Genomic DNA, 12,500 nt, shown 5'->3' with positions numbered 1-12,500 from the left:
CTGTTAACCGGCTGTTAACCGGCTGTTAACCGGCTGTTGTTCTGTCTGTTAACCGGCTGTTAACCGGCTGTTGTTCTGTCTGTTGACCGGCTGTTTCTCTGCAGGGAGTTCTGTCTGACTCGGAGAACGAGGAGCCAATCAGCAGGAGGATCAGGAACATCTCGGCCTTCATCAGGAAAACCAAAACCTCGGCAGCCTTCACGGGGTGAGACCATCGTTCACAACGCTCTCCTCACACCTCACGCTCCCGGCCGCCGCCGCCGCCTCACCTCTGACCTCTGACCTCTGACCTGTGTGTGCTCTTATTCTTCTTCAGTGGTTCCCAGAGGAGTCAGAGCTGCACCGACCCCGTGGAGGAGCGAGGAAGGAAGCTGAAAGTCATCACCCAGCCGGCCCTCATGGACCGAGTACGTTAGACCACTGGTTCCCAAACTTTTTTCAATAATGTACTCCTTTTGAATTTGTTTCTTTAAGCTAGGGCTGCAACTAACGATTATTTTCATAGTCGATTAATCTGTCGATTATTTTCTATCTATAAAAATGTCAAAACATCCCAAAGCCTAAGAGGACGTCCTCAAATGTCTTGTGTTGTCCAAAACTCAAAGATATTCAGTTTCCTGTCACAGAGGAGAGAAGAAACTAGAAGATATTCACATTTAACAAGCTGGAATCAGAGAAATCTTATTTTTTTTAATAAAAAAATGACTCAAACGATTAATCGATTATCAAAATAGTTGGCGATTAATTTAATAGTTGACAATTAATCGATTCATCGTTGCACCTCTACTGTAATCATGTTTGGTAGAAAGAAAAGTCTATATTAAGAGGAACAGTACAGCTCTGTCAGTGATAGATTTACTAAACAACAGCCTTGGAACTGAAAAAACATTTAAATGCTGATGAGAGAAGGAGACAGAAACTGTAAAAAAAAATCAAAACCTTGGAAAAAGACGGTAGAAGGAAGGAAGGAAGGAAGGAAGGCAGGAATAGGTCTAGAGGTGCAACGATGAATCGATTAATTGATTAGTTGTCCACTATTAAATTAAAGCCCATGTTGCAGGTTAACCACCACTGTTGATTAATGGGTACATAAAGCACTCAACATACAGTATGTATATCATTGTTAAAAATGTCTCAGAATAGTGTTAAAGGCCAGTTTTTACCTTTTTAGTCGTTTAGTGGGTTTTTTTAACGCAATTCGGTGATGACGTCACGTTGGGGAGACGTGCCTCAGCCTAGTACTAGAACTATGGTGACTGTGTATCAGCCTAGTACTAGAACTATGGTGACTGTATATCAGCCTAGTACTAGAACTATGGTGACTGTGTATCAGCCTAGTACTAGAACTATGGTGACTGTATCAGTCTAGTACTAGAACTATGGTGACTGTGTATCAGCCTAGTACTAGAACTATGGTGACTGTGTATCAGCCTAGTACTAGAACTATGGTGACTGTGTATCAGCCTAGTACTAGAACTATGGTGACTGTATATCAGCCTAGTACTAGAACTATGGTGACTGTGTATCAGCCTAGTACTAGAACTATGGTGACTGTATATCAGCCTAGTACTAGAACTATGGTGACTGTATATCAGCCTATTACTAGAACTATGGTGACTGTATATCAGTCTAGTACTAGAACTATGGTGACTGTATATCAGCCTAGTACTAGAACTATGGTGACTGTGTATCAGCCTATTACTAGAACTATGGTGACTGTATATCAGTCTAGTACTAGAACTATGGTGACTGTGTACCAGCCTAGTACTAGAACTATGGTGACTGACTGGGATGAGGAAGAGGTGGTTTTACTGTCAGTGAATAGCACCGAGTGAAAGTCAATGTTTTCTTTATATTTAGTGACAGTGATCATGTCGTTAGTCCAGATAAGTTCTGGTAATTTAGCTAGATCTAGAAATAGAAGACATCATGCTAGCTATGGGCTAACTTGCCAGTCAGTCCCACCTGTGAAATCCCCCGACGTTGTAAACACATTTTGATTAGATATCTCACGTTTTGATGGACCCGACTAGCTCCAGTAACAACATATTTGCCTAGTGTTTATTTATTACTTGGATGGGGATGCTGTTCGGCTTTTTTTTTTTTACAAGTTTAGACAGCTAGCTAACGCTACGCCGTCGTTTTGCTAACGTTAGCGCAACAGCGTTAGCCTAGACAGCTAGGTAAATATTACGACTGCCTTCGTTGTTTCCTCTATCTGCGTCCACGTTGTCAACATAAGACATGTGGCGTTAGTGCTCCTTTTGTACCATAATTGTATTGAAAGAAATGTTAAGCTTCGCTCCTACGAGATGGGTGGATTTTTGTTACGTTACACACAAAGTTAACTGGCTATAGTTAGCCTGTGCTAGCGGAATTAGCTAACGTTGCGTAGCCAGCAAGCAGCTTCGGCAGTAGTTCCGGCGAGCTAACCACGACAGCTAACACATCCACAAGCGTCTCTATTTCAAACATCACTGCAGGTTGACTGCTTTTAGCAGCAGAGGTTGATTGTGGGCGACAATACTGTCGTGGTTAGCTCACCGAAACTACTGCCGATTGCCGAAGTTGCTGGCTGGTTACGCAACGTTAGCTAATTCCGCTAGCATACAGGCTAACTATAGCCAGTTAGCTTTGTATGTAGCTAACAAAAACCCACCCATCTCGTAGGAGCGAAGCTTAACATTTCATTCAATAAAATGATGGTACAAAAGGAGCACTAACGCCACATGTCTTATGTTGACAACGTGGACGCAGATATAGGAAACTCCGAAGGCAGTCGTAATATTTACCTAGCTAGCAGTCTAGGCTAACGCTGTTGCGCTAACGTTAGCAAACGTCAGCGTAGCCAGCTGTCTAAACTTGTGAAAAGCCGAACAGCATCCCCGTCCACGCTGTGTTTCACTTCCCCTCCAATATTATTATACACAACACCAGAGGCACAGACCGAGACCATAGACAGTGACCAGAGACCAGAGACCAGACCGAGACCATAGACAGTGACCAGAGACCAGAGACCAGACCGAGACCATAGACAGTGACCAGAGACCAGAGGCACAGACCGAGACCATAGACAGTGACCAGAGACCAGAGGCACAGACCGAGACCATAGACAGTGACCAGAGACCAGAGACCAGACCGAGACCATAGACAGTGACCAGAGACCAGAGGCACAGACCGAGACCATAGACGGTGAACAGAGACCAGACCGAGACCATAGACGGTGAACAGAGACCAGAGACCAGACCGAGACCATAGACAGTGACCAGAGACCAGAGACCAGAGACCAGACCGAGACCATAGACAGAGACCAGAGACCAGACCGAGACCATAGACAGTGACCAGAGACCAGAGACCAGACCGAGACCATAGACGGTGAACAGAGACCAGACCGAGACCATAGACAGTGACCAGAGACCAGAGACCAGACCGAGACCATAGACAGTGACCAGAGACCAGAGACCAGACCGAGACCATAGACAGTGACCAGAGACCAGAGGCCCAGACCGAGACCATAGACAGTGACCAGAGACCAGAGGCCCAGACCGAGACCATAGACAGTGAACAGAGACCAGACCGAGACCATAGACAGTGAACAGAGACCAGACCGAGACCATAGACAGTGACCAGAGACCAGAGACCAGACCGAGACCGTAGACAGTGAACAGAGACGGGGCTTTCGTCTGTCGTCTCCCCAACGTGATGTAGTGCAATGCATTGTGGGGGAAAAGAGAATCATTGCAAACCGCTGTAAAATAGTACTACTTTTTCGTATTTTATTCCGTGTTGTGATATCCATTGTATTTGATGTTGTTGGGTAACAGTTTAAATGTTTATTACCAACAAGCAAATTGCACAAATTCATTAGAAAATAAACCCTGCAACATGGGCTTTAATCGCCAACTATTTTGATAATCGATTAATCGTTTGAGTCATTTTTTTATTAAAACAAATGAGATTTCTCTGATTCCAGCTTGTTAAATGTGAATATCTTCTAGTTTCTTCTCTCCTCTGTGACAGGAAACTGAAGATCTTTTGAGTTTTGGACATAACAAGATATTTGAGGACGTCCTCTTAGGCTTTGGGAAACACTGATCCACATTTTTCACATTTTTATAGATCAAACAACTAATCGATTAATCAAGAAAATAATCGACAGATTAATCGACTGTGAAAATAATCGTTAGTTGCAGCCCTAAATAGGTCAGAAATAGTATCAAAAACTTCAAAAACTGTGACATAACTTCGAAAAAAGTGAGAAACTTGTAAAGACTAGAAGGACAGTAGAAGGAAGGATAGATTAGGTCCAAAGAAGGAGACACAAATGTCACATGTTTTGGTAGGAAAAAAAAGTCTCTATAAAGAGGAACAATGTTCTGGACAACAGCCTTGTTACTATTAAACATTTAGTTAAATATCTCACGGACCCCCTGCAGTCCTCCAGAGGACCCCTAGGGGGACACATACCCCCATTTGAGAAACACTGCGTTAGACCACCTCTGGTGCTGCTCTGCCTGAGTACTGAGTACTGGCAAAACTTATTTTTCTTCCCTTAAAGCAGCCATATTCAGCTCATTTTCAGGTTGATAATTGTATTTTAAGGTTGTACCAGAATAGGTTTACATGGTTTAATTTTCTAAAAACACCATATTGTTGTTGTACTGCACCGCTCTCTCTCACTGCTGCAGATCCTCTTTTCAGCTGGTCTCTGTTTTAGCTACAGAGTGAGACCTCTTTTCTTCTTCTTCTTCTGTACTATCTTTGATTGCACTGCACATGCCCAGTAGCTCAGATGTAGCTCATGTCAGCTAGCTAGCTCCATAGACAGTAAAAGAAAGGCTGTTTCTACAACTTGGGTCAGTTACAAGGCAGGATTAGCTGGGAGACTTCTAAATGAGGGCGCACATGTAAGTAGTTCTTTTGTAGATTATGGTGAACTTGTGTGTGTTGTAGCAGTGCTTTGCTATTGAGAACGAGGTAGCATGCTAGCGTTAGCATGCTAGCGTTAGCATGCTAGCGTTAGCATTAGCGTTAGCATGCTAACGCTACGAGCTAATGGTTGCGGTTAGCCAGCTCGTCTCGGCTAGTGACGTAGAAAGCCGTGCTGATTTTGACCAGCTCACCCAGAGACTGAAGGCAGGACACATTCAGAAACCGTATCTCACTCTAAACACCATGGATGGATTTTTATCAAAGTTTGTATGTGTGTGGAAGCACCAGAGACACAACATAACACCCCAAATCCCAGAAAAAGTGATTTTTTTCATAATATGGGCACTTTAAGTTCCTTTAAAGCTCCAGTGTGTAAGAATTTCTCCCGTCTAACGGTGAAACTGTATGTGACAACCAACTGAATATAACTTTCTAGCCCCTCCCATTCAGAGCGCGTTGTAACTTCTACGGTGGCCGTATTAGTCCAAGAAGTACGACTTTGTCCGTGAGTGTTCCTTCCAGTGTAATGATTTTTGTAAACATTTTCGTTATTTTGGTACCATTTCATTGCTAATCAGGTTCCCAAACAAATGCAAGCTAATGTATTTTAAAGATGGAGGTATGTTTTTGACATTTTTGTGACTTTCTCGGAGATATTTGTTGGGTTCTTTTCTTTTCTTTTTCTGGACATTTCGTTGTCGTCCCCCCGTGTTTTCTCTCTGCGGCCGTGTTTTAAACCTCCTCTCTGTCTCATCCTCACCCACTCCTCTGGAGGATTTAGTTACTTTTTTCGAGATTTTTGTTGCTTTATTGGCGGTGGGTATTTGACGTTTTTGTTTTCTCGAGTTGTTGTTTTTTCTTCTAACGTTGCTTTTTGATTTTTTGGGGAGATTTATTTGGGAGATTCTTTTGGGGGAGATTTTTTAGATTTTTTGGGGAGATTTTTTTAGAATTTTTTGGGGAGATTTTTTTAGAATTTTTTGGGGAGATTTTTTTAATTTTTTTTTCGGAGATTCTTTTAGAATTTTTTTTCTGAGATTTTTTAGATTTTTTTGGGAGATTTTTTAAATGTTTTTTCCGGAGATTTTTTTTTGGGGAGATTTTTTAGATTTTTTTTTGGGAGATTTTTCTCCTCCTGACGTTTTTGTGGCTTTTTTGATTTCTGGTTTTCTCTCTCTGTGTTTTTCTTCAAACGGTTTTTGTCGCCACGTTTTCTCTGTTTTGAACATTTTTATTAAAAGCAACGTTTTTATCGGTTTTTTTCCCCGACAGTTTTGTGACTTTCTCGGAGATGTTTGTTACTATTTTTTACGTTTTCTTTTTCATTCCATTTCGTAGTTTTCCCCCGTGTTGGTCTCGTGGTCGTGTTTTAAACGTCCTCTCCCCCCTCTGCTCCTCCAGGTCGGCATCAGTCACAGTTTCACGGCAGGAATCCTCCTCTCGTCGGAGAACAGCCGCTCCGTCTCGGCTCCCATCACGGCTCCGGACCGCCGTCACCCGTGGCGACCGGTCCTGTCGTCGTCCTCCACGCCCCTGACCCTCGTCGCTCCGGCGCCGCGGGCCGAGCTCTCCGCCAGCCCCGACAGCAACGACAGCATCTCGGAGGAACTCAACCACTTCAAGCCCATCGTGTGCTCGCCTTGCACGCCGCCCAAACGCCTGGCGGACGGCCGCCTGCTGGAGCCCGCCATCGTGAAGTCCACGCCGCGTAATCTGACGCGCGGCCTGCAGAAGGCCACCAGCTACGAGGCGAGCCCCGCCGTGCTGCAGAAGTGGCGGCAGATCGAACTCGACCGGCAGAGCCTCAAAGTCAGCTGCAAGGCCACGCTGACGAGCCCCGTCGGAGAGACGCACGGTACGGTTACTGACTACACACACACACACACACACACACACACACACACACACACACACACACACACACAGACAGACACACACACACACACACACACACACACACACACACACACACACACACACACACACAGACAGACAGACAGACACAGACACACACACACACACACACACACACACACACACACACACACACACACACACACACACAGCCAGACACACACACACATACACAGACACACACACACACACACACACACAGACAGACACACACACACATACACAGACACACACACACACACACACACACACACACACACACACACAGACAGACACACACACACACACACACACACACACACACACACACACACACACACACACACACAGACAGACACACACACACAGGGAGAAACATACAGACTCGCACACACACAGACTCGTACACACACACACACATATACACACACAGGGAGAAACATACATACACACACACACATACACACACACACACACACACACACACACACAGACAGACACACACAGACAGACACACACACACACACACACACACACACACAGCCAGACACACACACACACACATACACAGACACACACACACACACACACACACACACATATACACACACAGGGAGAAACATACATACACACACACACACAGACTCGTACACACACACACACACACACACACACACATATACACACACAGGGAGAAACATACATACACACACACACATACACATACACACACACACACACACACACACAGCCAGACACACACACACATACACAGACAGACACACACACACAGACAGACACACACACACAGACTCGTACACACACACACACACACACACACACACACATATACACACACAGGGAGAAACATACATACACACACACACACACACACACACACAGCTATGAGACGTTTTGTCCTTGTCAGGACATCAGTGTGTCTCTCTTTCACGTACATATATCTTCCATTAACGTTGAAATTCTTCTTCCGTAGGCGGAGCGGATGCAAAGACTCACCCGCCCCCCGCGGCGCCATCGCGGGATGGAGACGGAGTCGCGACCGCCAACAAGAGACGGCTGCTGTTCGAGCCGCCCGCCGGAGACGCTGACGCCTTCCCGAAACAGTCGGTGAAGATCCGAGTGCCGGCGGTCCGCTACAGCGGCGAGGCGGCCTTCAGAGGAAGTTCGGACTTCGAGCTGACGGTCGGCGCTCCTGAATCCTGCGGCGGGAACGCACTGTTTGGGCGGCGGCGCTCGTTCTCCCCATACACTAAGAACTCGGGTTTCCAGTCGTGTAAATCGGCGTCGAAGGACCCGAAGGACTCGAAGGACCAGCAGGAGCTGCAGAGTCCCAGGAAGGAGTGCGACAGCGGCCTCCGCAACACGTCTACCTCGCGGCGGGGACAGAAACGAGAGCAGAAGACCAAACACCTGGACTCGGAGCGGGACTCGGAGCGGAAGAGGAGCCGCTCGGCCGGCCAGGACGCCTTCGAGGAGCGGTACGTGGGCGGGCGGACGCAGCAGGAGCGCCGGGACCGAGCCATCGCCCTGAAACTGCAGAGACAGTTCGACATGGAGGACCAGGCCACCAGCCGCCGGCGGAGCCCCCAGATGTACTTCCTGCGGTCCTGGATGTCCAATCAGAATCGCAGGAGGCGCGGCCTGAGGAGATCCCGGCGAATCAACAAGAAGCACTAGAGAGGAGGCACAAAGACAGACAGACAGACAGACAGAGAGGTTTCATATATATGCAAAGAAAGTGGCAAAAAAGTATGAATGTTTTTACACGAATGCAGACTTTAAATCACAGTCCGCTGGCGAGGAAAAGGAACATTTCCTCCAAAGATTGTTTGGAGATTGGAGGGAGGATCTCTACAGAGATAGACCTTTTAGTTAAAGAGTAAGATCCTTTTAGTTTAACATGAAACAGCCCCGAAATCACCATCACCAAACTACACCAGACTCCATGTAAATAATCAGGACTTTTAGCGTGTATAGAGCCAGCATATCTCCACATGTAAATGGGTGAATTTAGGGTTAATTTCAACCAAACCAGAGTGGTGATTGTTGGAACAGTGGAAAGATGAACCAAGACGGCTTTTGGTAGTTTTATTTAGTTTCTGTCGACTCTGAATGAAGTGTGTTTCACGATGATAAAAGTACTGATTATTTACATGGAGTCTGGTGGAGTTTGGAGTGGTTTCTGCTAGAGTAAGATCCTTTTTATTTTAACATGAAACAGCCCCGAAATCACCATCACCAAACTCCACCAGACTCCATGTAAATAATCAGGACTTTTAGCATCGAGAGTGCTTGTATTTCTGTTTTACGCCTCACTCGAGCGTTAGTGGGATGAACTGTCGTTACTATGTTTACCTTTTATCAAATCACCTGAAAACGGCAGCAGGCTGCTATGATAAAACCTTACAGACCTCTACACACATCACACTGCTCGCTTGTGACTCAACTATTCTCCGTACCTGGCTGAGACAAATATTCAAATCCCAAAAAATTGAAAATCGAATCATCAAATGTGTGTGTCTGTGCGTGTGCGTGTCTGCCTAGTTCTGTGTGTGTGCATGTGGACCCCACAGAGGAAACTTTCGTCTGATTAATTATAATATAATGGCCTTTTTAAAGCGCAATTTTCGTGGAAATATGCCTGCTCTATACACGCTAAAAGTCCTGATTATTTACATGGAGTCTGGTGGAGATATGCTGGCTCTATACACGCTAAAAGTCCTGATTATTTACATGGAGTCTGGTGGAAATATGCTGGCTCTATACACGCTAAAAGTCCTGATTATTTACATGGAGTCTGGTGGAAATATGCTGGCTCTATACACGCTAAAAGTCCTGATTATTTACATGGAGTCTGGTGGAGTTTGGTGATGGTGATTTCGGGGCTGTATCATGTTAAACTAAAAGGATCTTACTCTTCAACAAAAAGTTTTTTCAAACCCAGTCGGCTGTTGTGGAAAAGGTTAAATGCAACTTAACATTTCCTCCAAAAACATTGTTTATTTTTGATCTTCTCACCAGCAAATCACCAAAAAACTGAGTTATAAATCAGCTACATCACATCTTTGATACGTGACTTTATTTTAACTTAAATTAATTGACCATAAATCCAAAGAATCAATCATCTTTGTTGTTCCTGTTTAAAGGGTAAGACCCTATTTTCCCATGTGTTTGTGTCTTAAGTGACTGATGGGAACAAATGTCTCTGAAACTGGTCCAGAATTGAGCAAAAACCACCAGTTAGCGTCCACTAAAAGTTCTGTTGTTGCTGCTGACAGACTCAGATTATTATTCTAAGTGTCTGACAACATTATGAAAGACGCTAAAAGTCCTGATTATTTACATGGAGTCTGGTGGAGATATGCAGGCTCTATACACGCTAAAAGTACTGATTATTTTCATGGAGTCTGGTGGAAATATGCTGGCTCTATACACGCTAAAAGTCCTGATTATTTACATGGAGTCTGGTGGAGATATGCTGGCTTTATACACGCTAAAAGTCCTAATTATTTACATGGAGTCTGGTGGAGATATGCTGGCTCTATACACGCTAAAAGTACTGATTATTTACATGGAGTCTGGTGGGAATATGCTGGCTCTACAGGAAACAGTCCCGAAATCACTATCACCAAACCCCACCAGACTCCATGTAAATAATCAGGACTTTTAGCGTGTATAGAGCCAGCATATCTCCACCAGACTCCATGTAAATAATTAGGACTTTTAGCGTGTATAAAGCCAGCATATCTCCACCAGACTCCATGTAAATAATCAGGACTTTTAGCGTGTATAGAGCCAGCATATTTCCACCAGACTCCATGTAAATAATCAGGACTTTTAGCGTGTATAGAGCCAGCATATCTCCACATGTAAATGGGTGAATTAAGAGTTTATTTCAACCAAACCAGAGTGGTGATTGTTGGAACAGTGGAAAGATGAACCAAGACGGCTTTTGGTAGTTTAATTTAGTTTCTGTCCACTTTGAATGAAGTATGTTTTGCGATGCTTAAAATAATGATTATTTACATGGAGTCTGGTGGGTGTTCACATCAGTCACTTAGACACAACAACATGGGAAAATAGGGTCCAGGTTATAAAAAGAAATACAGAAATTATGGTTTTAAAGTTGTGGAATAATCATGTTGTGACACTTAAGTCAGGAAGCGTGGATTTATTTTGATTTTTGAGAAGAGTATTATGTTTATTATATTATTATTATTGTGTTTAATTAACGGAGTTTCGAGTGTTTCTCTGTAGAGACTCTGAGGGGTTTTTCATTTGATTTTTTTTTTACTGACGCCACGCGAGCGTTCCTCTCTCCAACACTGATATGCACATTTTCTACAGTTGTCCAGAAGAGTTCAGGGTTAATGCTGAGTGCCAAATGTCTGACGGACCGTGTTCATAATTCATGATTCAGTAGTTTGGTATGAGAGGAGATCTGTGGCTGCTGAAACCAAGAAACCCTCAAACACCTGAGACTCCAGGCGTCCTGTCTTCTTTATCATGGTTAGAACACACACACACACACACACACACACACACACACACACACAGAGACACACACACACACACACACACACACAGAGACACACACACACACACACACACACACACACACACACACACACACACACACACACATAGAGACAGAGACACACACACACACACAGAGACACACACACACACATAGAGACAGAGACACACACACAGAGAGACACACACTCACACACAGAGAGACACACACACAGACACACACACACATACACACACTCACACACAAAGAGACACACACACACACAGAGACACACACACACACAGAGACACACACTCACTCACACACACAGAGTCACACACACACACAGAGACACACACACACACACAGACAGACAGACAGACACACACAGACCCTCTAAAACACACACACACACACACACACAGACAGGCAGGCAGACAGAGAGACACAGACACATACTGTACACACACACACAGACAGACACACATACTGTACACACACACACAGACAGAGAGACACAGACAGACACACAAAGACCGATAGACAGACCGAGACATACACACAGGCAGACACACACACACACAGACAGACAGACCCTCTAAAACACACACACAGAGACAGACACACAGACCCTCTAAAACAGGGTTCTCAATAGGTGAGGCGCGCCTCCCCTGGGGGGCGCCAAAGAGCCACAGGGGAGGCGCGACACGCGAAGAAGAAATAACTGGCTGCAGCTCTATTGATATCTGTAATTGTGCGTGCGTGTATTAGCTTTAAAATGCATCGTTTCCTTGTCCCAAGTCAACAGAAGTCAGCATCAAGGGAGGAGACAGGACCCAGCAACAAACGTAGGAAATATGATCCTGAGTTAAAGTTAGGTTTCACCTGGTCGGGGTCCCAGGCTGCTCCTCTGCTGCGGTGGGACAGACCGGGAGAAATGTCCATCACGCGTTACGGTTGTCTGTGGAGAGCGAGTTCCCCCAGATCTCCACTAAGGCTATGAAAGTCCTGATCCCCTTCACCTCCACCTACCTGTGTGAGTGTGGGTTTTCCACACTGACCCTGATTAAAAACAAATACAGATCACAGCTGCAGGTGGAGGACGACTTGCGTTTATTTCTCTCTGCAGTGCAGCCTC

At 45.0% G+C, this 12,500-nt stretch overlaps 1 protein-coding gene across 1 annotated transcript in view; it reads left to right on the top strand.

Annotated features, from left to right (window-relative positions):
* The window catches only part of rnf169 (ring finger protein 169), a 16,469-nt gene extending 7,677 nt beyond the window's left edge, over positions 1-8,792 (top strand). Inside the window, exons 4-7 of the mRNA XM_031310490.2 lie at positions 105-205; positions 317-407; positions 6,334-6,787; positions 7,820-8,792. Of these exons, the coding sequence (XP_031166350.1) occupies positions 105-205; positions 317-407; positions 6,334-6,787; positions 7,820-8,523 (1,350 nt within the window). The 3' untranslated portion in view covers positions 8,524-8,792. The remainder of the gene's footprint in view (positions 1-104; positions 206-316; positions 408-6,333; positions 6,788-7,819) is intronic.
* The last annotated feature ends 3,708 nt before the right edge of the window (positions 8,793-12,500 follow it).

This window comes from Sander lucioperca, chromosome 5 (genome assembly GCF_008315115.2).
Source record: "Sander lucioperca isolate FBNREF2018 chromosome 5, SLUC_FBN_1.2, whole genome shotgun sequence".
NCBI classification, from domain to species: domain Eukaryota; kingdom Metazoa; phylum Chordata; class Actinopteri; order Perciformes; family Percidae; genus Sander; species Sander lucioperca.
Note: the sequence above shows the minus strand (reverse complement) of the source record. Positions and strands in the feature narration are given on the sequence as shown.